The 27247-nt window shown below is 38.5% G+C and overlaps 1 protein-coding gene across 2 annotated transcripts in view; it reads right to left on the minus strand.

Moving 5' to 3' along the window:
- The window catches only part of SLC44A5 (solute carrier family 44 member 5), a gene marked incomplete at its 3' end in the record, with an annotated part of 382825 nt that overhangs the window by 144902 nt on the left and 210676 nt on the right, over positions 1-27247 (minus strand). For both annotated transcript variants that reach the window (XM_082612771.1, XM_082612770.1), the window contains exon 2: positions 9774-9822. In XM_082612771.1, coding sequence (XP_082468897.1) covers positions 9774-9822 — 49 coding nt within the window. The remainder of the gene's footprint in view (positions 1-9773; positions 9823-27247) is intronic.

A 27247-nucleotide genomic window follows, 5' to 3' on the forward strand; every position in this document is an offset into this window, starting at 1 on the left:
TCTTCAGCATCCTTGCTCTCCACCTCAACCTGACCTTCATGCCTCCACCACCCATACATGCACACGCTGGGTGTACACCAAACCATTTCTAGGACAATTTTTCTCAGTCTTCTGTACTTTGATGTGTGCTGCTGGCTTTGCTTGGAATGTTTTCAAGAACCAGCTCAAGGGTCACCTCTACTCTGAGGTTTTTCCAGATTCCCCTTTCCCTTACTCCTAATGCACACTCTTCTTTGCTTCCAGAGCCCAAGTAAATAACTCTGTTTTTGTACTTACCACATTAATCATTTTATCATCTGCTCTTCCTACTAGACTGCAAGCTCTGTTGAACAGGAACTTTGCTCAGTTCATCTTTATATTTCTAGCACCTAGCACATTGCCAGACGTATAACAAGCACACAGTTAATGAATACGTTCCTTAAATCTTTTGATTTAAAGGTGCTTGCAATGTTTAACAGTATGTTTAGGTCGATTATTTTCATCATTAGGAATAATTTGTAGGTGGTGACTCTTTAAAGTGCAAAAACATAAAAAAAGAAAAAGCTCACATACTGAGGAATACAAGGGATAGGCTATGAATTTTAAAGACATGTGTTAGTCCACATCTTCCTGTAGTAAAGAGTCACACTGATAAATAATTGATCACATTAAGCCATTTGCTCCATTCAGAATGAGGCAAATAAATGTCAGGTTCAGAGCACATCTTCAACTCACATTTGCATTGTGAAGAATTAGCCATTCAGGGAAATTATTTATTTTTATTTCCTTCCACATTTTGAGATTATTTAAAAGTTTTCGAAGGAGTGTTATGGATATAGGCCTTTTATTTCAAACTATTTTACAAGTCAAAATGATTTTTAACCTCTTCCAGACATTTTTACAACATGGGATCTACATTTTTTATTAACCTTTGTGTACTTTTTTCAATAAACTTTTCCTCACATTTTTCCATGATGATGGACCCCACCTTTAGACATTCCAGTTCCATCTACAGTGACAAGAAGCATACCAATTATTTCAAAATGAACAAAAAGTTCATGAGAACTGCATAAATTTAGGAGACAGCATAAAGTTGTCATAATAATTTGAGATGTCTACTTAATAATGGCACTTTAGAAATTACAAAATTTTGTGGTGAGCATCAATATAGAGCTGTATGTGTGCATCACGTAGGCAGAAGCTGAACTCTTCCTTCTCTGCCTTGGCATTAAAAGTTGAATCACAGAGACAGAAAGAGATTCCAGATGGTGTGATAGAGAGATGCTCAAATCACCTCCTCCCACGAACACACCGAATCTATACCTACCTAGAGAGCAATTCCTCGTGAGGGCTGATTGAACAGCTCTACAAATGGAAAGACCACGTAGAAATTTGTAGGAAAGACAGAGAAACAATATCCACAGAAACCTCACCCCTGACCCCACAACCTGCAACAGGGACAGATATTACTGAGGGACTTGAGCGCAGACTCACCCATCCTGAGACACGGCAAGAAACAAAACCCAAACAAACCAGAAAACACACTAGATTAAAGGCACCTAGATTATGTGGAAAAGAAATCCATTTACTAACCTTAGAGCCTCTGCCAAACTGGCAGAGAATTGCAGGAACTCTCTCTGATGTAAGGGGCACTGGCAAGTGCCATTGTTTGAATCACCCCAGAACTCCCCCTGGTCCACACCCACCCCAGCTCCAGCCATCCCACCAAGGTGGCCTCAACATGGCATACCCAGGGACTGCCCCCAGCCAGAGACTGCTCCTGTTCTAGTGGCCCCACCAAGGTGGCTTCAGGACTGTCCCCAACCCATGCCCACTCTAACTCTTGCCAACCTGCCAAGGCAGCCTTGGCACAATGCACCCTGAGACTTCACCCAACTCAAACCTGCTCCAGCTCCAGTTAGCCTGACAAAGCTACCAGCTACAAATAGTCTACAGACTAGACAGTCCCACACAAGGGTACTCCTTCAGGACTAGGAGAGGTAGCTGTTCTGCCTAATTCATAGAAACACACACCAAGAGTCAAACAAAATGAGGAGACAGAGGAATATGTTCCAAATGAAAGAACAAAGTAAAACCCTAGGAAAAATCCTAATGAAACTGAGATAAGTAATTTACCTGACATAGAGTACATAGAGATGGTCAGAAGGATGCTCACTATACTTAGGAGAATAATGGAGAAATACAGTGAGATCTTCAACAAAGACATAGAAAATATAAGACAGAGCCAATCAGAGCTGAAGAATACAATAACTGAAAGAGGGAATCAGTAGCAGATTATATAATATAAAACAGTAGATCAGCTATCTGGAGAAAGAGTAGTGGAAATCACCCAAACAGAACAGCAAAGAGAAGAAAGAATTTCTTTAAATGAAGAGAGTTTAAGGGACTTCTAGGAAAACATCAAGCATACTAACATTTGCATTATAGGGGTCCCAGAAAAAGAAGAGAGAGAGAAAGGAACAGAAAACTTATTTGAAGACATAATGGGTGAAAACTTCCCTGTCCTGGGGAAGGAAAACAACATCCAGGTACAGGAAGCCTAGAGAGTCCCAAACAAGATGAACCCAAAGTAATCAACACAAGATATATTATAATTAAAGTGGCAACAGTTAAAGAGAGAATCTCAAAGGCAGCAAGAGAAAAACAACTAATCCCATAAAAGGAAAACCCCATAAGGCTATCAGCTGATTTTCCAGCAGAAACTTTACAAGGCCAGAGAGAGTGGCAGGATATATTTAAAGTGTTGAAAGAAAAAGAAATACAACCCAGAATAATCTATCTGGCAAGGTTATAGAATTCAGAATTAAAAGAGTTAAAGAGTTTTCCAGACAAGCTAAAATAAAGGAGTTCATTACCACTAAACCCACTGTACAAGAAATCTTAAAGGATCTTCTTTAAGTGGAAAAGAAAAGAATAGAACAGAATAGAAAATTTATATTCTATTTCAGAATAGAAATTTTAAAATACATGAAAGAAAAAAACCTCACTGGTAAAGGCAAATATATAGTAAATGTGTTAAATCAGCTACTTAAAAAGCTAGCCTGAAAGTTAAAAGACAAGAGTAGTACAGTCAACTATAACCACAATGAGTAGTTAAAAGATACACAAAATAAAAAGATGTAAAATAATGATCTCAAAAATATAAAATGTGAGGGGGGAGTAAAAATGCAGTGCTTTTAGATGCCTTTAAACTTAAGACTATCAGTTTAAAATACATGGCCATGTATACAGGTTGGTGTATATGAACCTCATGACCAAACCAAAAACTTAAAATAGATACACAAAAAAAAATAAAGAGAAAGGAATCCAGACATAACACTAAAGGAATCCATCAAACCATAGAGAAGTAACCAACAGAAGAAGACAAGAACAGAGAAGAACTACAAAAACAACCAGAAAACAATTAATAAAATGGCAATAAGTACATACCTATCAATAATCACTTGAAATGCAAATGGATTAAATTCTTCAATCAAAAGACATAGGGTAGCTTAAAAAAAAAAAAGACCCACCTAATATGTTGCTACAGGGGACTCACCTCAGCTCTAAAGACACACACAGAGTGACAGTGAAGGGATTGAAAAAGGTATTCCATGCAAACGGAAACAGAAAGAAAGCTGGGGTAGCCATACTCATATCAGACGAAACAGACTTTTAAAAAAGATTGTAACTAAAGACAAAGAAGGGCCTTACATAATGATAAAGGGGTCAGTACAAGAGAATATAACATTTCATGGCATTTATGCACCCAACAAAGGAGCACCTGAATATGTAAAGCAAAATATAAACAGACATAAAGAAAGACATAGTAATACAATAACAGTAGGGGAGTTATATACCCTATTTACATCAATAGATAAATCATCCAGACAGAAAATCAATAGGGAAACACTATGAACAGTTATATGCCATCAAATTGGACAACCTAGAAGAAATGGATACATTCCTAGAAACATACAATCTTCCAAGACTTCCAAGACTCTATTTCCAGGGAGAAATAGAAAATCTGAACAGATGAATCACTAGTAATGATATTGAAACATTAATAAAAAAAAAAAAAACCCCAACAAACAAAATTCTAGGACCAGATGGCTTCACAGGGGAATTCTATGAAACATTTGAAGAAGAGTTATCAATTCTTCTCAAGCTATCCCAGAAAATTGAACAGGAGGTAGTACTTCTAAACTCATTCTATGAGGCCCGCATTACCCTGATACCAAAACCAGACAAAGACACACACACACACACACACAGAAAATTACAGGCCAATATCTCTGATGAACATAGATGCAAAAATCTTCAAAAAAAATATCAGCAAACTGAATAAAACAATACATTAAAATGATCATATACCATGATCAAGTGGGATTTATTTATTCCAGGGATTGAAGGATGGTTCAGTAGCTGCAAATCAATCAATGTGATACATCATATTAATGAAACAAATGTAAGAAATCATATGATCATCTCAGTAGATGCAGAAAAAAAGCATTTGACAAAATTCAACATCCCTTTATGATAAACAGTCTCAACAAAGTGGGTATAGAGGGAACATACCTCAACATAATAGAGGCCATATATGACAAATCCACATCCAACGCTGTACACAACAGTAAAAAGATGAAAGATTTTCCTCTAAGATTAAGAACAAGACAAGGATGCCCATGCTTACCACTTTTAATCAGCATGGTATTGGAAGTCCTAGTCATGGTAACCAGACAAGAAAAAGGAATAAAATGTGTTCAAACTGTAAGGGAAGAAATAAAACTGTTATTATCTGCAGACAACATAACTACATATAGAACACCCTAAAGAGTTCACCAAAACACTATCGAAACTAATAAAAGAGTTCAGTAAAGTTGCAGGATACAAATTTAATAAACAGAAATCTGTTTCTTTTCTATACACTTATAATGAACCATTAGAAATGAAGAAAACAATCCCACTTACTGTTACTTCAACAAATAAAATATCTAGGAATAAATTTAACAAAGGAAGTAAAAGACCTTTACTCTGAAAACTATAAGACATTGATAAAAGAAATTGAGGATGACACAAATAAACAGAAAGATACTCTGTGCTCATGGATTGTAAGGATTAATATCGTTAAAATGTCCATATTGCCCAAAGCAATCCACAGATTCAATACAAGCCCTTTCAAATTACCTATGGCATTTTCCACAGAACTAGAACAAATAATTCTAAAATTTGTATGGAACCACAAAAGACCCCAAATAGCCAAAGCAATCTTGAGAAAGAAGAACCAAGCTGGAAGTATTATGTTCCCTGATTTCAAACTATACTACAAAGCTATAGTAATTAGAACAGCATGATACCAGCACAAAAGCAGACATATAGACGAATGGAACAGAATAGAGAGCTCAGAAGTAAACTCACTCTTATATGGTCAGTTAATCTACAATAAAGGGTGCAAGTATGTACAATGAAGAGAAACAGTCTCTTCAATAAATGATGTTGGGAAAACTGGACAGCTAATTGTGAAAGAATCAAACTAGACAACTTTTTTCATACCATATACAAAATAACATCAAAATGGATTAAAAAGTTAAATGAAAGATCTGAAACCATAAAACTCCTAGAAGAAAACATAAGCAGTAACCTCTCTGACATTGGTCTTAGCAATATCTTTTTGGATACGTCTCCAAATATCCAATGGCAACAAAAGCAAAAATAAATTAATGTGACTAAAACAAACTAAAAAGTTTTTGCACAGTGAAGGAAACCACCAACAAAATGAAAATGCAACCTACTAAATTGGAGAAGATATTTGCAAACAATACTTGTGATAAGGGGTTGATATATAAATATATAAACAACTCATACAATTCAATATCAAAAAAATAAACAACCTGACTTAAAAATGGGCAGAAAACCTGAATAGATGTTTCTCCAAAGAAGAGAGATGGTCAAAAAGCACATGAAAAGGTACTCAACATCACTAATCAACAGGAAAATGCAAATCAAAACCTCAGTGAAATACCACCTCACACCTGTCAGAACGGCTATGATCAAAAAGACAAGAAACAAGTGTTGGCAAGGATGTGGAGAAAAGGGAACCCTGGTGAATTATTGGTGGTACTGTAAATTAGTGCAGCCACTATGGAAAACAGTATGGAGGTTCCTTTAAAAACTAAAAATAGAACTACCATATGATCCAGCAATTCCACTTCAAGGTATTTAACTGAGGAAAATGAAAACACTAATTCCACCCCTATGTTCTTTGCAGCACTATTTACAATAGCCAAAACACAGAAGCAACCTAAATGTTCCTCAATATATGAATGGATAAAGAAGATGTGGTGTGGTGTGGTGTCTGTGTGTGTAATGGAATATTAGTCAGCCATAAAAGAGTGAAATCTTGCCATTTGTGGCAATATTGATAGACCTAGAACGTACTATGCTAAGTGAAATAAGTTAGACAGAGAAAAACAAATACCATATGATTTCACTTATATGTGGAATCTAAGAAACAAAGGAACAAACAAAACAGAAACAGACTCATAAATACAGAGAACAAACTGATAGTTGCCAGAGGGGAGGGGCGTGGGAGGACAGAACAAAATAGGTGATGGGCATTATGGGGCACAAACCTTAGGTTATAAAAAAGTCACAGGGATATAAATATATACATAGGGAATATAGTTAATAATATTTTAACTTTGTATGGTGATGGAAGGTAACTAGACTTACTGTGATCATTTCATAATGAATAAAAAATATCAAATCACTATGTTGTACACCTGAAAGTAATATAATATTGTATGTTAATTATAACAATAAAAAATGCTGAATCACAGAGTCATAGAATTTCAGGATTGGAAAGAACTCAGAGCTCATTTAGTCTAACTCCTTTATATGAATGAATCCCCTCTACAACATCCCTGATAACACCTCTTCATTCTCTTCTTGAATCCCTTCATGATAGTGAGTTTAACCTCTCCCTGATGCCTCAGGTAAAAATAAATGCATCTTATTACATTCCAGACAGATTTTCCACCTTCTATAATAATAGTTGTTTTCAGCATTGTGAAACCTACCAATTTGATTAGTCTGAGTCATATGTCTTTCACCTACTTTGTGTGTAGAGAAGGGAAAAAAGTCAATTATGGAACATCCAAGGTTTTCATTTACCTGTCTACCTATATGCTGCCTCTTTTCAGAATGAATATAAATGAAATGACTTAAAACTGGATGCAATAGCATTATAAAATAGAAATAGAAATTCAAAGTCCTGAAAAGAAATGCTTAACTCAAAGGCTAATGTAGTTGCTGGAATTAAAATTAAATGTATCAGTGGGCTTTCTACAAGTCAAAACAAAAGGAGAAACAGTGGATTTCAGTTCTCCTTATCTAACAGGAGAAAGTATATTAACTCTCCATTAAATGAAAATTTTTCTTAGTTCTAAAATTATAAGAGAATTTCTCATGTAGAACCTTGTAAAATAGATTTATTTTTTAGTTTTCTATGTGCATTCATTTTGCCCTCTAATGTACCGCCAAGAACAGTGCTAAACTTTTACAAATCTCACGTCAATCCAATGCTAAAATTCTGTTGAATATAGGGGACAAAGCATAGGCACTGGATAACTGCTCTTTCAAAAGAGGCTATCAAAATCGCTGTTTGGGGCTTCCCTGGTGGCACAGTGGTTGAAAGTCCACCTGCCGATGCAGGGGACACGAGTTCGTGCCCCGGTCTGGGAAGATCCCACATGCCGCGGAGCGGCTGGGCCCATGAGCCATGGCCGCTGAACCTGCGCGTCCGGAGCCTGTGCTCCGCAATGGGAGAGGCCACAACAGTGAGAGGCCCGCATACCGAAAAAAAAAAAATCGCTGTTTGTTTGTTTGTTTGTGGTCAACACTACGGGGCAATAGCTTCCATACATCCAATTCTTATCTTAGTAGATGGGGACAAATGAGAAACGGAGTAAATCTCTCCTGTGGCATTACCATCATTCCTTCACCTCTCCTGGAAACAACTGCAGTTGGGTGATCATTAGGCACAAAACGATGTCCTTGTAAACTGAGAGAGGTGTACAGAACATGGTGGATGATGAGCAGACAGTGCTGTGAGGGTGTGCCTGAATATCTGATAAGACTTTGGATCTCTCAAAAGGAAAGTGACATTATGTAAGCAAAAAATGTTATAGTAAGCAAGAGGTAATGTGAAGAAGGTGGGGTTTCTTACTTGCTCCTTAAACACCCCAATTATTTTCCCAGGAAAGGCATTATAGACCCCTGCAGCCTGAGAAGTTACCAATGGGCCAAACTGTGTCTTCTTATAGTTAAGCCCCTGTGGTTTTACAATACTTCTCTCCGTTCTTGGATTGAAGATTTGTGGGGGAGGGGTATGTATACACAATGACCATTTCACCCTTGAAGGCCTTTGTGGTACCTAGGACATCACAAAAGGTCCTTAGTAAAAATAAATTATTCTCTTTATCACAGTTGTTTAGACTTTGCCTGGACTGCGTGGTTCCATCACTAAATTCTAAATAACTGAAGACGAGATTTCACCTCCCTGCCCACACCTACAGCCAGCCAGACTGAGCTCTGCTTTCTTCTCTATGGCTAGAAAAGGCATATCTGTAATCTATATTTCATCTGTCCAAATGTGGCAGTTCACTTATTATTATTGTTGTTGTTATTACTATTGAATCCAGATTATATCTAGAGGTCCCTTGAGGCCAATAAGCTAGATTCCATTAATACAAATTAGTTATTATAAAATGAATGCAAGTACAATAAAAGTAACCTCCATATCAGATGAGGCTATTTGTACACTGGACAACAAAATGTATTCATGGTGTTACCATGGAGAGAATGAGAGAGACTTCAGACTTACTCTAAAGAGGGCATAGGTACACCTTTGAAAGAGTAACCCAAACAAATGACTTGGCTTCTTACAGAATTAGAATAAACTAGATACACATTTGTTTAAAGCTGGGATAGTGTAGAGACATAACAGTAATGCTAATATACATGCTGATGGCTGGCAAGTGCAAATAAGCATGTCGATCATTATTTCACATCACAGTTTATTATGACATGTAACTGCCAGAAATTAAAGTCAACGCTAAGTGGAAAAACAGCTATGCACAGCATAATCTTCTCCTCATTTTTAGCCATTCTACCCTGCAAACCCCCTTTTTGATTAGCAGGAAGTCTGGGAATAGAGGGTAAAATATAATAATAAAAGAGGCCTATGAATTATTGGATAATTTTTAAACGCTATGCAACCTTGCAGGAGAAGCACCAGTTAAGACAAGTACACACTTACCTAGAGCATTTTAAAATATTCTAAAGCATACATGATGCATTGGTGAATGTTTGTCTCTCAGAAAGCTCTCTGCTTCGGGAGGCTGAGTAGCACAAATACCCTGTGTGGAAGAAGTTGGCATAGCAACTCTACACTTGCAGTGGTGAATCAGAGTAAACGGGTGCGTAAGACAGCTACTGGAATGTGTCTACTTCTCCACAAAGGGGTTAAATCTTATAAAGCATTTTTGGCTTCTCTTTATCAGAAATACAAACCCTTCAGTCATAAATTGAAGCAGTTCATTTGCTAAACAGGAGAGGATATTTATGACTCATGGAAAGATTTATTACCTGTATAAATAAGGTGACATTTAGGCTAAAAATAAGTCATTTCCCCCTCACAGTAGACACAATTCTCCATTGACTGGAAAATGATACCAAAAAATAAGCTTTCTGTGTTTGTTAAAAAATACATTCCAGAGAAAATAATTGCTTACCTGTTGACAATGGGCCCCTTGAAATGTGGGTCATGTATCCTTGGATCACCTGCATTTAAAACAAAGAACTTGCTAAGCATATAAGCCAATGAAATGGCAAATAAATACGTATAAAATATTAATAAAGGAAAAATATAAATAGCTAGTCCACTGCTCAGTGCAGTGTTGAACTCATTCTTTGGTCCAGTGAAACATCAGTATGCCTTGGATACAGCTGTCAATCACTTTCCCTCTCTCCAGCTAGAAGCAAGTCTGGGAAGAGTTGTTAAGGACCATAATTCTTATACACACTGTGTACATATCTCCCACAGTTCTGAGCAGCAACATTATAGATTGCAGCCAGGACAGCAAAACTTGAAGCCTTTCCAGTCTGCAAAAGCACATTCTACCATCTGCCATTCCCAAGTATTGCTGTGTATTTGTGAGGTGCACAGTATAATAGAGATGTCTGCTTATCCCAGTTCTCCCTTTCCTCTCAGTAGATGAGGCTTTCCTTCGAGAAGTTGGAATACTAGTCACTGTTTGTCTCTGCCGTGTTGGCTATATGGTATATACAAATCATTATTATATTATACAAATGTTATTTTTGTTTTTGTTTTTTTTAGATCTACTGGCAGACTTCGTGCCATCTGAAGATGGGCCCTAGTCATTTACTCTTGCATCATGATTGCCATATATTTCCCTTGTCTTTAAACAGTATAAAGTAGACACAGAATGGTCTTTCCCTCACATGTACTGTGTAGGCCCAATAACAAGTTCTGTAGAATTACTTCTGGCCAAAGGTTTATGCTTTGCAATTCTGAATCCCTGACTCTTCTTCCCCAGCCTAAGGACTCCTGCTCTCTTCCTCTAGGGATTTGTCCCTGTAAGAAGGCCTAGTTCTGATTTAAAGACAGAACCAAAAGGTACTGGCAGGCCTTCCCTGGTGGCGCAGTGGTTGGGGGTCTGCCTGCCGATGTGGGGGACACGGGTTCATGCCCCAGTCCAGGAGGATCCCGTGTGCCATGGAGCGGCTGGGCCCGTGAGCCATGGCCGCTGGGCCTGCACGTCTGGAGCCTGTGCTCCGCAGCAGGAGAGGCCGCAACAGTGAGAGGCCTGTGTACCGCAAAAAAAAAAAAAAAAAAGGTACTGGCAAAAAGAGGCCTGTGTGTCAGCAACCTGACTCAGCCTGTTCTCAGTGGGGAAATCAGACCTGAGGACTCAGAAACCTCTTCAGTGTAATCACAGGCTGAGGGCAGAACGACGGGAAGGTAAGGACAGATTTGCAACAGAAATACAAGAGCCAGTCAGTCAGCAAATATTCATAAAGCACCTATTACATGCTGAGAGCTCTGGGGGGATACGGAAGATCTATAAAGCATGGTCCCTGTCTTCGAGACCTTACGGTCGGTGGGGCAAGATCGACATATTGATTCATTCAACAAATATTTGTTGAGAATCTTTATATATCAGGCCCTGTGTTGTAATACATGAACAATGAATATACCATATAAAATGATTAATCAAGTACTAAATTATATGTATCAGCCTGAAGTGTTACAAGAGTTCTGAGAAAGTAGGTTCCATCAAGGACTAGAGCAGTCAAGGGGGTTTCATTCAAGAAGTGAGATTTTTGTGAAAGACTGGAACAGAACAAAAGGGAAAAGAGAAACATTCTGAGTGAGTGAAACTAGAATTCTGTTAAATTCAGTAACTATGTATTGATTGCCTGTTATGTGCTCTGCATTAGAAGAAGCACTGCAGGGGACACAAGATTTAGTGAAACACAGTCTCTGCCTTCAACAGGCTAACAAAGTGGTGAAGCAGGGAGAGAAATAAGAAAAGAACACAAGTCGCTATCAAATAAGGCAGAATGTGATATCGTAAGAGTGGGTACAAGGAAAGCGTTAGGAACGTTCTAAGGAAGGAAAGGTCACATTCAGTTGAGATTAGTAAGGAAGGTTTCCTAGAGCCACAATATCTTGAGATGGACAAAGAAAGTTTAGAGATGTATGAAGTCACAGAGTTAGGAAAGAACAGCATGTTTGCAGGAATGGTGAAAAGATCAGCCTGATTGGAGTCACAGATAATGGAACAGAAGGAAGAAAACATAAAGCTGAATAGATACTATGGAACCAGAATACAGAAAGCCAAAAAACCCAGGGATGGAAGTTTTTTTATATATCCTAGACCACAGGGAGTCATAGAAGGATCTGGAACAAAGGAAGGACGAGGTAGAAGCAGGGCTTAATTAAGGAAGAGCAATCTGGTGGCCATTTATAAGTTGTATCACAAAGTGGAAAGTCAAGGGGACCAACCAGGAGTCTATTGCAGTAATAGAGGTAAAGTCATGTGAGCCACGACCCAAATGGTGGTAGAAGTAACGGAAAGAGAAATTCAAGGTTCATCACAGAGCAGTCGTGTGACTTACGGGTTAGGAGCAATGGCTCTGGAGTCAGACTGCCTGCTCTCTATCACTTACTAGCAGTGACCCTAGACAGATCATATCACTTCTCTGAGTCTCAGTTTCCATATTTGTATATGGGGATGATAATAGTACCTAAGCCAGAAAGATATTATGAGGATTACATGAATACATACCTGTAAAAGTGCTTAAAACGGTGGCTGGCACTTAGTAAGCCCCCAATGAATGTTCATTCTTAGTCATAGATTTACATGAAAAAGATAAAAAGCACTTGATGAATGGTAAGACTTAGGGTGTAAAAGAGAGAAGTCAAAAAAGGTGCCAAACAAAGAGATTTCAGACCTAGAAATTGTGATTCTCAGTCACTTCTGGTCTTTATCTCAGTTTAAGGAAATGTTGATGCTATTAAAACAGATGGGAATGTTAGCAGGTGGAAGAGGTTATACAGTTGTTATAAGAAAAAGAGCATGAGGTTGATGTGGCTCTTTTTGAAGCTGAAGTGACAGCTAATTGAAAGGCCAGTGTTCAACTGGAGTTCAGAAACTGAAGTCTTGTGGGGAGGGAGAGGGATGGACTGTGAATTTGGGATTGGTAGATGTAAACTATTACATTTAGAATGGATAAACACCAATGCCCTACTGTATAGCACAGGGAACTATAACTAATCTCCCGGGATAAACAATAATGGAAAAGAATATTTTTTTAAAAAAAGAATGTCTAGGGGAGGAGCTTCAAGATGGCTGAAGAGTAACACGTGGAGATCACTTTCCTCCCCACAGATACACCAGAAATACATCTACATGTGGAACAACTCCTACAGAACACCTACTGAACGCTGGCAGAAGACCTCAGACCTCCCAAAAGGCAAGAAACTCCCCACATAACTGGTTAGGGCAAAAGAAAAAAGAAAAAAACAGAGACCAAAGAATAGGGACGGGACCTGCACCTCTGAGAGGGAGCTGTGAAGGAGGAAAGGTTTCCACACACTAGGAAGGCCCTTCGCAGGCGGAGACTGCGGGTGGCAGAGGGGGGAGCTTCGGAGCCACGGAGGAGAGCGCAGCAACAGAGGTGCGGAAGGCAAAGCGGAGAGACTCCAGGACATTGGATCAGTGCCGACCGGCACTCACCAGCCTGAGAGGCTTGTCTGCTCACCCGCCGGGGCGGGCGGGGCTGGGAGCTGAGGGTCGGGCTTCGGTCGGAGCGCAGGGAGAGGACTGGGCTTGGCGGCGTAACACAGCCTGAAGGGGGCTAGTGCGCCACAGCTAGCCAGGAGGGAGTCTGGGAAAAGTCTGGAGCTGCCGAAGAGGCAAGAGACTTTTTCTTGCCTCTTTGTATCCTGGTGCGCGAGGAGAGGGGATTAAAAGTGCAGCTTAAAGGAGCTCCAGAGCCGGGCGCGAGCCGCAGCTATTAGTGCAGACCCCAGAGACGGGCATGAGACGCTAAGGCTGCTGCTGCCGCCGCCACCAAGAAGCCTGTGTGCAAGCACAGGTCACTGTCCACACCTGCCCTCCCGGGAGCCTGTGCAGCGCACCACTGCCAGGGTCTCCTGATCCAGGGACAACTTCCCCGGGAGATCAAACGGCGCCTCAGGCTGTTGAAACATCACACCGGCCTCTCCCAACACAGGCTCAACCCCTCATTCCGTACCCCTCCCTCCCCCGGGCCTGAGTGAGCCAGAGCCCCCGAATCAGCTGCTCCTTTAACCTCGTCGTGTCTGAGTGAAAAACAGACGCCCTCAGGCGACCTACATGCAGAGGCGGGGCCATATCCAAAGCTGAACCCCGGGAGCTGTGCGAACAAAGAAGAGAAAGGGAAATCTCTCCCAGCAGCCTCAGGAGCAGCGGATTAAATCCCACAATCAACATGATGTACCCTGCATCTGTGGAATACCTGAATAGACAACGAATCATCCCAAATTGAGGACGTGGACTTTGGGAGCAACGATATGTATATTTTCCCCCCTTCTTCTCTTTTTGTGGGTGTGTATGTGTATGCTTCTGTGTGTGAATTTGTCTGTATAGCTTTGCTTTTACCATTTGTCCTAGGGTTCTGTCTGTCCGTTTTTTTGTTTGTTTATTTTTCTTTTTTTTTAGTACAGTTTTTAGCTCTTGTTATCATTGGTGGATTTGGTTTTTGGTTTGGTTGCTCTCTTCTTTCTTTCTTTCCTTTTCTTTTTATTACCTTAAAAATTTTTTAACAATTATTTTTTATTTTAATAACATTATTGTATTTCATTTTATTTCATTTCAAATTATTTTATTTTATTTTACTTTACTTTTTCATTCTTTCTTTCATTTTTTCTCCCTTTTATTCTGAGCCGTATGGACAACAGGCTCTTGGTGCTCCACCCAGGGGTCAGGGCTGTGCCTCTGAGGTGGGAGAGCCAACTTCAGGACACTGGTCCACAAGAGACCTCCCAGCTCCACGTAATATCAAATGGTGAAAATCTCCCAGAGATCTCCATCTCAATGCCAAGGCCCAGCTCCTATGGCCCAGCTCAATGACCAGCAAGCTACAGTGCTGGGCACCCTATGCCAAACTACTAGCAAAACAGGAACATAACCCCACCTATTAGCAGAGAGGCTGCCTAAAATCATAATAAGGTCATAGACACCCCAAAACACACCACCAGACGTGGACCTGCCCAGCTGAAACACAAGATCTAGCCTCATCCACCAGAACACAGGCACTAGTGCCCTCCACCAGGAAGCCTACACAACCCACTGAAGCAACCTTACCCACTGAGGGCAGACACCAAAAACAACAGGAACTACAAACTACGAACCTGCAGCCTGCAAAAAGGAGACCCCAAACACAGTAAGTTAAGCAAAATGAGAAGACAGAGAAACACACAGCAGATGAAGGAGCAAGGTAAAAACCCACCAGACCTAACAAATGAAGAGGAAATAGGCAGTCTACCTGAAAAGGAATTCAGAATAATCATAGTAAAGATGATCCAAAATCTTGGAAATAGAATTGAGAAAAAACAAGAAACGTTTAACAAGGACCTAGAAGAACTAAAGAGCAAACAAACAATGATGAACAACACAATAAATGAAATTAAAAATTCTCTACAAGGGATCAATAGCAGAATGACTGAGGCAGAACAACAGATAAGTGACTGAGAAGATAAAATAGTGGAAATAACTATGGCAGAGCAGAATAAAGAAAAAAGATGAAAAGCATTGAGGACAGTCTCAGAGACCTCTGGGACAACATCAAATGAACCAGCATTCAAATTATAGGGGTCCCAGAAGAAGAAGAGAAAAAGAAAGGGACTGAGAGAATATTTGAAGAGATTATAGTGCAAAACTTCCCTAATATGGGAAAGGAAACAGTTAATCAAGTCCAGGAAGCACAGAGTCCCATAGAGGATAAATCCAGGGAGAAACACGCCAAGACACATATTAATCAAACTACCAAAAATTCAATACAAAGAAAAGATATTAAAAGCAGCAAGGGAAAAACAACAAATAACATACAAGGGAATTCCCATAAGGTTAACAACTGACCTTTCAGCAGAAACTGTGCAAGCCAGAAGGGAGTGGCAGGACATATTTACAGTGATAAAAGAGAAAAACCTACAACTAAGATTACCCAGCAAAGATCTCATTCAGATTTGATGGAGAAATTAAGACCTTTATAGACAAGCAAAAGCTAAGAGAATTCAGCACCACCAAACCAGCTTTACAACAAACGCCAAAGGAACTTCTCTGGGCAGGAAACACATGAGAAGGAAAAGACCTACAATAACAAACATAAAACAATTAAGAATATGGTTAAGAAACATACATATCAATAATTACCTTACATGTAAATAGAATAAATGCTCCCACCAAAAGCCATAGACTGGCTGAATGGATAAAAAAAACAAGACCTGTATATATGCTGTCTACAAGAGACCCACTTCAGACCTAGGGACAAATGCAGACTGAAAATGAGGGGATGGAAAAAGATATTCCATGCAAATGGAAATCAAAAGAAAGCTGGCATAACAATTCTCATATCAGACAAAATAGACTTTAAAATAAAGACTATTACAAGAGACAAAGAAGGACACTACATAATGATCAAGGGAACAATCCAGGAAGAAGATATAACAATTGTAAATGTTTATGCACCCAACATAGGAGCACCTCAATACATAAGGCAAATACTAACAGCCATAAAAGGGGAAATCGACAGTAACACAATCAGTGTAGGGGATTTTAACACCCAACTTTCACCAATGGACAGATCATCCAAAATGAAAATAAATAAGGAAACACAAGCTTTAAATGATACATTAAACAAGATGGACTTAATTGATATTTATAGGACATTACATCCAAAAACAACAGAATATACTTTCTTCTCAAGTGCTCATGGAACATTCTCCAGGATAGATCATATCTTGGGTGACAAATCAAGCCTTGGCAAATTTAAGAAAACTGAACTTGTATCAAGTATCTTTTCTGACCACAATGCTATGAGACTAGATATCAATTAGAGGAAAAAATCTGTAAGAAATACAAACACATGGAAGCTAAACAATACACTACTAAATAACCAAGAGATCACTGAAGAAATCAAAGAGGAAATCAAAAAACACCTAGAAACAAATGTCAATGAAAACACGGCAACCCAAAACCTACGGGATGCAGCAAAAGCAGTTCTAAGGGGGAAGTTTACAGCAATACAATCATACCTTAAGAAACAAGAAACATCTCAAATAAACAACCTACCCTTACACCTAAAGCAATTAGAGAAAGAAGAACAAGAAAATCCCAAAGTTAGCAGAAGGAAAGAAATCACAAAGATTAGATCAGAAATAAATGAAAAAGAAGTAAATGATGGCAAAAATCAATAAAACTAAAAGCTGGTTCTTTGAGAAGATAAACAAAATTGATAAACCATTAGCCAGACTCATCAAGAAAAAAAGGGAGAAGACTCAACTCAATAGAATTAGAAATGAAAAGGAGAAGTAACAACTGACACTGAAGAAATACAAAGGATCATGAGAGATTACTACAAGCAACTCTATGCCAATGAAATGGACAACTTGGAAAAAATTGACAAATTCTTAGAAATACACAACCTTCCAAAACTGAACCAGAAAGAAATAGAAAATATGAACAGACCAATCACAAGCACTGAAATTGAAACTGTGATTAAAAATCTTCCAACAAACAGAAGCCCAGGATCACATGGTTTCACAGGCGAATTCTATCAAAGATTTAGAGAAGAGCTCACACCTATCTGTCATCAAGTGGGGTTTATCCCAAGAATGCAAGGATTCTTCAATATACGCAAATCAATAAATATGATACACCATATTAACAAACAGAAGGAGAAAAACCATATGATCATCTCAATAGATGCAGAGAAAGCTTTCAATAAAATTCAACACCCATTTATGATAAAAACCCTCCAGAAAGTAGGCATAGAGGGAACTTTCCTCAACATAATAAAGGCCATATATGACTAACCCACAGCCAACATCGTCATCAATGGTGAAGAACTGAAAACATTTCCACTAAAATCAGGAACAAGACAAGGTTGCCCACTCTCACCGCTATTATTCAACAGGAAAGTTTTAGCTACAACAATCAGAGAAGAAAAAGAAATAAAAGGAATCCAAACCGGAAAAGAAGAAGTAAAGCTGTCACTGTTTGCAGATGACATGATACTATACATAGAGAATCCTAAAGATGCTACCAGAAAACTACTAGAGCTAATCAATGAATTTGGTAAAGTAGCAGGACACAAAATTAATGCTCAGAAATCTCTTACATTCCTATATACTAATGATGAAAAATCTGAAAGTGAAATTAAGAAAACACTCCCATTTACCATTGCAACAAAAAGAATAAAATACCTAGGAATAAAACTACCTAAGGAAACAAAAGACTGGTATGTGGAAAATTATAAGACACTGATGAAAGAAATTAAAGATGATACAAATAGATGGAGAGATATACCATGTCCTTGGGTTGGAAGAATCAACATTGTGAAAACGACTATACTACCCAAAGCAATCTACAAATTCAATGCAATCCCTATCAAACTACCAGTGGCATTTTTCACAGAACTAGAACAAAAAATTTCACAATTTGTATGGAAACACAAAAGACCCCGAATAGCCAAAGCAATCTTGAGAAAGAAAAATGGAGCTGGAGGAATCAGGTTCTCAGAATCCAGACTATACTACAAAGCTACAGTAATCAAGACAGTATGGCACTGGCACAAAAACAGAAATATAGAACAATAGAACAGGATAGAAAGCCCAGAGATAAACCCACGTACATATGGTCAACTTATCTTTGATAAAGGAGGAAAGAATATACAGCGGAGAAAAGACAGCCTCTTCAATAAATGGTGACAGGGAAACTGCACAGCTACATGTAAAAGAATGAAATTAGAACACTCTCTAACACCATACACAAAAATAAACTCAAAATGGATTAAAGACCTAAATGTAAGGCCAGACACTATCAAACTCTTAGAGGAAAACATAGGCAGAACACTCTGTGACATAAATCACAGCAAGATCCTTTTGGACCCACCTCCTAGACAAATGGAAATAAAAACAAAAATAAACAACTGGGACCTAATGAAACTGAAAAGCTTTTGCACAGCAAAGGAAGCCATAAACAAGACATTAAGAAAGCACTCAGATGGGAGAAAATATTTGCAAATGAAGCAACGGACAAAGGATTAATCTCCAAAATTTACAAGCAACTCATGCAGTTCAATATCAAAAAAACAAAAAACCCAATCCAAAAATGGGCAGAAGACCTTAATAGACATTTCTCCAAAGAAGATATACAGATTGCCAACAAACACATGAAAGAATGCTCAACATCATTAATTATTAGAGAAATGCAAATCAAAACTATAATGAGATATCATCTCACACCAGTCAGAATGGCCATCATCAAAAAATCTCTGAACAACAAATGCTGGAGAGGGTGTGGAGAAAAGGAAACCCTCTTGCACTGTTGGTAGGAATGTAAATTGATACAGCCACTCCGGAGAACAGTATGGAGATTCCTTAAAAAACTAAAAATAGAACTACCATATGACCCAGCAATCCCACTGCTGGGCATATAACCTGAGAAAACCATAATTCAAAAAGAGTCATGTACCCCAATGTTCACTGCAGCTCTATTTACAATAGCCAGGACAACCTAAGCCAAGCAACCTAAGTGTCCATCGACAGATGAATTGATAAAGACGATGTGGCAGATATATATAATGGAATATTACTCAGCCATAAAAAGAAACGAAATTAAGTTATTTTTAGTAAGGTGGATGGACCTAGAGTCTGTCATACAGAGTGAAGTAAGTCAGGAAGAGAAAAACAAATACCATATGCTAACACATATATGGAAGCTAAAAAAAAATCGTTCTGGTGAGCCTAGGGGCAGGACAGGAATTGCAGATGTAGAGAATGGACTCGAGGACATGGGGAGGGGGAAGGGTAAGCTGGGATGAAGTGAGAGAGTAGCATTGACATATATACACTACCAAACGTAAAATAGATAGCTAGTGGGAAGCTGCCGCATAGCACAGGGAGATCAGCTTGGTGCTTTGTGTCCACCTAGAGTGGCGGGATAGGGAGAGTGGGAGGGAGACCCAACAGGGAGGAGATATGGCAATATATGTATATGTATAGTTGATTCACTCTGTTGCACAGCAGAAACTAACACACCACTGTAAAGCAATTATACTCCAATAAAGATGTTAAATTAATAAAAAAAAGAATGTGTATATGTGTATAACTGAGTCACCTTGCTGTACAGCAGACATTGGCACAACATTGTAAATCAACTCTGTTTCAATTTTAAAAATTTTTAAAAAGAAACTGAAGTCTTGGGTGAAATATTGAGGTAAATATTTGGAAGTCATAATGTTACCACATGAAAAGTGATAAATTTTCCATAAAGAATATCAGGATCTCTTGTTATAATGACAATAACAGTAACATTTAATATGTTTTTAGCATTAAGTGTTTAATATGTTTTCAGCACTGTACTAAGTGCTCTTATGCATTATTTTGTTTACTTTTAAAAAATAACCTTATTGAGTAGGTAGACTGGAAACCATTATTAGCCTCACTTTACATATGCAAAAAACCAGGCACAGAGAGGTTAAGGACTGTACCCACCGTCACCCAGGTGGTAAGTAATGCACCTGGGAGCCACACTCGTCCCTGTCTCGTTGCAGCAGAACAGACCCCTGTTGGTCATACCCTGCAATGCCAGCATTGGTTCCTACTCTGGGGGAAGTGAGTAAAATGCTTCCTGTTTGAGACAGTCTGTATATCCTTCAGTTCTCTGACACACTGTCAGCTTCCTTTCTGACTGCTTGTCTGGCTCTGCCTCATGGCGACAAATACATTTCAGGGTATCTAGTCACCCCTTCTCTGGGAACTGACTTCCTCTGTAATCCACAGGCATGGTCATTGGCTGCCAAGTTTCTCCCATGTGCCTGCTCCTTGGCAATCAGTGACTAGATCTGGTTTGGACACTAGACCCAAACTAGGCCAGTCATTTCTGGCCACTCTATCCCAGGAATTAGAATTAGAATAGACAGTGAGTTAGTCATCAGGAGATCAGAACTGCAAAATATAAAGCTTGAAGACCAGAGAAGCAGAGAAAGCGAGCTTTCAGAAAGAAATTATTGAAGCAGATGTACAAGGAGAAGCAAAGATGGAAATCCTGATAGACTTCAGCTTCCTGTTCCAGTCCCTACCTGAGACCTGGGGTTGAGTTTCGTGAGATACATTGTATCCTTATACTGAAGTCCTTTTTCTTGCTTTTTGCTAGGTAGAGGCAACCAAGGAGTTGCACTAATATACTCACTCTCTTGACCTGACTTAGGGTTTCAATAACTCATTTTAACAACATTATTATATCGTTGCAATAAAAATGTGGTGTGGATTAAAGGATGAATTCTGGAGACTAAGTCTGCTTTCACAAATCTCACAGTTGAGTAAGAAATATAAGCTCAAGACTATAATATCAACACTGGTGTTAAGAGCCATGATAGAGACATGCAGAGGGTGCTGTGGAGCGCAGAGGAGGTCATGAATGGATAGGTCTCTCCTGCTCTTGACTGATTCTGAACTTGGGCTCTACTTCTCACCAGCTCTCTGGTCCCTGTGCTTTTTGACTTGGATCTTCCACTCTGATGTGGAACACTAGTGCCGATATTCTTGCTGGTTCCAGATTTCCATCCCCAAACTGGCTGAACAGTTAAAATATCTCGAAAACTTTGGGGGGGGGGTGGTACAATTTCCAGCCCCTCCACACAAAGTACTACAATTCTGTAGGTCTGGGGTGGACCTAGAATGTGTAATTTTTAATGTCCCATCAGATAATTCTGATGCACAATCAGATTTGGAGACCACTAGGCCACTTGATTTTATTCTGAATTTCATTCTTAACCTCTGTCTCCGTTCATGCACAGTCCTTAATTCTAGATGTACATAACAGACCAAACCTGATGGAGTAAGAAAAAGTAGGTCGTCACATGTGTATCAGCTTTGGGAAACACCACAATTAAGGGTAAGAGATAAGAGTTATAGAAAGAGAAGCAGAAAATTGATATTCAAGAAAGCTCAAGAATTTCAAGAAAGAAGGATTATAAATTCCACAGAAAAATGATTATTAAATGAATGCTTATTTGTACCAGGAGCTGCTATTAAATGATTTACACAGAGATATGTCATTTTCACAGTTCCACATAGAACCAGTGTGAATTGTACCCCCTTGAGCTGTGCAATACAATAGCACTGGTATATTTATTATATCATTTAATGCTACCAATAATTCTGTGATGTATGCCATCGTTATCCTTCAATTTTATAGATGAGGAAGTTGAGTCACAGAGGATAAGCTAATTTGCCCTAGCTCACTCAGCTAATAAGAGACAGAGATGGCATTCAAAGGCAGATGGTCTGATCCCAAATCCTGTGTTGAGCTACCTGGCAGTGAATTTCTCAATAGTGATCTTAGAGAAATTCTATAGATGAGTGGAGAGAGGAGATATATTGAAAGAGGTTAAAAACTTAAATTGATCCTGTAATTATTTGCTTTTTACATAAAAATGGGGAAAACTGGTTTAAAAGTGTCTAGTCTGGCTTCTAATTTTGGTGTGGTTTGCACCTCACAAAGTGAAAAAGTGGATTGTAGTATAAATGAAATGCTATTGTCAAATCTGAAAAGCTGACACTTTTTGATTGTAAATTCTGGCTGCCTTATATTTCAGCTGCAAATACACTAAGACCACAGTCAAATGATAAGATTTAGCTGATTTCATATAGTAATGGCAGCTGGAAAGTGATGACTTCAGCCTGCCCCATGTGCTGACAGAATTTGTATTGTCATGCAAATTTTTATTTCCTGAAATCTATACAGGGCATAGCTTTTTTTGAGACTCTCATGTGCTCTAATTGCATCTCTGAAATAAATAGACTGAGGGGCCAGCTAAGTAAAAAGAGCTACAATGCTTCACTATCACATAGCTTAGCTAATTAAATGCAATTCATATTTCTCACTTAAAGAAAAAGAAATTAAGATTAGGTGATCATTTTAAAAGCTTTTTCAGTTCTTATGACTCTCTGATCACCAAAAGTATTATGACAATACAATCACTAAAAATATTCATTACAGACAGTTGCACATTTGTTATTGTAACTAACAGTTTATACTGCATGCATACAATGCAATTCTTTCTTACTAGAAATAATTCATGAATATTACGAAAAACAGTCCAGGTAATTAATTCAGTTCATGGGTGCTGATTGCATATGACTCTGTCGAATGAAAATGTCAAGATAAAGCAGTCAGTCATGCTTAGAAAGACTATTTTCTTTCTTAAATGCAATCTGTTTAAATGACAATATAACTACCGTTGATCAGTTATTAAAAGCAAAATTCTGAGACATTTAATTTTATTCCTTCAGGTAGTCTCCTTCAGAGGATCTAATGTGACTTAGCGAAGGGAGAACTAAGGTGGGATAAACAAGTATCCTAGAACTTAGAACTATTATGAGCAAGCACATCAGATAACTTTCCAACAAGCATGGGAAAAATATAGTGTTGTACAAAATTGTCTTGCTTTAATATTCAACAACATTCAGTTGAAAATTGTGAATAATTAAATACTTGTTTTACTTTATTTTTCAAACATATTTAAGATGCTGTGTCTGTAAATAAGGGCCTGTCATTTCTTACAAGGAAAGGGTTCTCTTTCCTCTAAGTCTCAACAAAGGATAAGGAGACGTTCTTTGCTATTTCTTACAGGATGATGTTCTGACTTCTCAGCCCAGCACATCTGGCCTTTCTCCACCTGGCCCATCTCACCAGCCTCATCTCCTACCACTCTTCACTTTAACTTGATCTTTTAGCCAATCTATACTGCTATGGTTCCCTTCCAAAATCAGGTATTTTGCATACTGCCCTTTGAATAATATGACTTTCCCCTATTTGTTCCCTTGGCAATGGTTAAAGGAAGCCTAAAGTTCCCCTTACAAACTTCCCACTCATTGTCAAGGAGAACAAGGACTAAAGACATTCTACTGGCCACTGTGCCAGGAAGTGGAGCCCACTTTGACTGGAGACCAATGTTGAAAACTTTCATATAACCCCACCCCACGGTAACTAATTCCATCCATCTCTGAGACATACATACTTCTATTATTTGCATTGTTGCCCTTGATACACTGTACCAACAGGTGTTTGTTTACATGCAGTGGTAGACAGATGCCCACATCCTAATGCCAAAATTTGAGAATGTTACCTTACATGGCAAGAGGGACTTTGCAGATTTAATTAAGTTGAGAACCATGAGATGTGGAGATTATCCTGGATAATCTAGGTGAGCCCAATATAATCATAAGAGTCCTTAAGTGGGGAAAGGGAGAAAGAAGAGTCAAAGAAGGAGATGCAACAATGGAAACAAGGTCAGAGTGATGCAAGATGAGAAAAACTTGACTGGACATTGCTGGCTTTGATGACAGAAGCGGGTGATGAGCCAAAGAATGTGGCAACTTCTAGAAGCTGGAAATGTAAGAAGACTGCTTCTCCCATAGAGTCTCTAGAAAAAAAAGCAGCCCTGCCGACACCCTGATTTTAGCCCACTGCGACCTATTTTGGACTTCTGATCTCCAGAATTATAAGATACATTTGTGTGATTTTTAAGCCACCTCATTTGTGGTAATTCATTACAGCAGCAGAGGAAGCTAATACACATGACTATCCTCCTGTTGGATTGATAGCTCCTGCAGGGCAGAAACTAGACCTTGGTTATTGCTCTATTGCTATTACCTATTTTGGTGCCTGGTATCAATATATACATAACAGGCACTCAATAAATGTTTATAGAGTAAGTTTAAAAAGAATGTCAATGTAATTTTGAACTCTCATATCTTTAATTTAGGTTATAAAAATACAAATAGGAGATCAATATTGACAATCATCAGCTAATTATTTTAGATAGATTTCAACTTGGATTAAAAGCAAGTTAATAGACTCCTTAAAATACACTTATGTAAAAAAAATTACTCCCCCTATCACTAACACTAATTTACCATACAATTTGTAATGTCAAGATCAGTAGGAGTTAACAAAGGAAATAAGGGAGACAGATTCTCATACCGGTGAATAAAAATTGGTATCTGGGCTTCCCTGGTGGCGTATGGTTAAGAATCCGCCTGCCAATGCAGGGGAAAAGGGTTAAAGCCCTGGTCCTGAAGTACCCACACGCCGCGGAGCAACGAAGCCCATGCGCCACAACTACTGAGCCTGCGCTCTGGAGCCCACGAGCCACAACTACAGAAGCCCGCATGCCTAGAGCCCGTGATCCGCAACAAGAGAAGCCACCGCAATGAGAAGGCCTCGCACTGCAACAAAGAGTAGCCCCCGCTCTCCGCGACTAGAGAAAGCACACACGCAGCAAGGAAGACCCAACGCAGCCAAAAATAAATAAAATAAATTAATTTTTAAAAATCATATTAAAAACCTATTAATGAGATTTTTTTTTAAATTGGTATCAAATTACCTGGTATCAAATGTCATCTCTGCTACCTACAAGCTGTATGATCTTGAGAGAATTGCTTTTTTTCTCTCTGAACTTCCATTTTGTCATTTATAGAATAATAGTAGCAAAAAGTAAAAAATGAAAAAAGAAGGAAACAATTTCTGCCTTCGGGGTGACCATCTAACTGGAAAATAGTAAAGGATATGTAAATCACCTTTATAACCAAAGTTGATCTGCGCAGAATCGATGCAACTCAACTTTGGTTGAATTGTCACATTGGCTATAAGTGACACCAACAATTCAAAATGGTTTCAATGACTAAGATGGGTGTGACATTTACGGAATCACTTTTTGGAGGAGAGGAATTTTGAGCCTGCTTAAAGGACAGAATTTTGTGGCACATGGGAAAGCTGGGTAACAGCACATACTGAGCCATAGCAAAGAGCTATGTCTGGGGGAGGAGAGCAGTTAGGGGAATGATGTATATCATCGGGAGTTGGAGGAGGATGTACAAAGCCCCTCAAGTCTCCTGAGAAAGTAACACAACCGTCATGTGTTTTTGTTTCTGTTAGATGCAGAGGAAATAGAAAAGTTAAGGCAGAGGCACCAACATGAAGATTGCTATCATATTTCAGACATAAGATGGTAGATGTCTGACTGAGGCTGTAGCAGTGAGAGAGGATGTGGCAATTCCAGAAGCACGGCAGAGGAATGCATTTGGTGGGGGTGAAAGAAAGGGCATAGTACCATGCTTCATCACATAGTGATGGCAATGTTTCATGCAGAAAATGATGTGCATTCCAGAAACTCATCTTGAGCAGAAACATGACCCCACACTGGACATGGCAAGATTAATGGAAATGGAAATGAGACTCTTTCAGCACTGATTCAAACCAAACAATACCATGGTATCATGACCTTATAATGGTGGTTTTTCTCCCAGTCTGAGTAACCTCCTAAACATATGGATGATAAATCACCCTATGTTACACCAGAATGTCAAATCTCCTACTTTAAGAAAGGTTTTTCTAATCACAGCGCTGGTTTCTAAATAGTTTGCATCATCATTTGAAACAGTCTGCCCTATATGAACACAAACTGTTAACATTTAGTTAGAATGTCAACCTTAGAAGTAATACCTAAAAGAAGCAACCTCATTTCCACTGAGCAGGTAAAAGAAAACATACATAAAGCACTCAGGCTGCATCTTAATAGACTGATTTTATAGGCAGTGCTGAAAGATGCACGTCTGGGGGCATTGGAAATGCACTTCTGAAAAAATGATTTTTCTTGACTACTGTGACAAAGCAGTGAATTTGTGCTATAGAACAGCCATGAATTATTGGATAATCACACATCTTCTCAGAATAAATAAAATTCTGAATCAATATTGATTTTAAAAGAGTCTGGAAGCAAACAAGAACATGAATGGAGTTTGAAGGTTATTCAGCTTGGGTTTTCTAATATTTCTTTCTAGCCATATTTGTATTTTATTGCTCAACATGTGGCACTCAAAAAAAAAAAAAAAAAGACCCATGACATACTCTAATTACACTGAAGCAACTCCTTATTTTCTTCCAGTTTCATAGGTTATACATTTCATTATCATGCCAGTCCCTATTCCTCTACCTCCTAAAAATTATAAGAACAATTTCACAACCAGAAATAGGAAATGAAGAGCATATTTACTCACCCTAAAAATAAAAATAAATGACTTCATCTTGCCTTTCCATCTACAGAGTTCAGGCAATAACACAGTAAATGAATAAAGGTTAGGGAAAATGATAGTTTTCATCATTATATAAATACAAACATTAACTTTTGTAAAAAAAAAAAAAGGAGAAAATTATCTTTAAAGTTATAGTTGAGTACAAGACTTTCTATTGAACTTAAGAATAAACACTAAAGAAAATAGCAAGAAGTGGTCAATTTATCACAATTGCATAAAGCAGTTTGGTAGCTGGTGATAACATCTCTCCTACTTTCTCGTATCGTCCACAGGTTATTGATGAGAACAAAATTAAACTGCTTATCAACTCTGACT

The sequence above is a fragment of the Mesoplodon mirus genome (assembly GCF_964341445.2).
Source record: "Mesoplodon mirus genome assembly, chromosome: 3".
NCBI lineage: Eukaryota > Metazoa > Chordata > Mammalia > Artiodactyla > Ziphiidae > Mesoplodon > Mesoplodon mirus.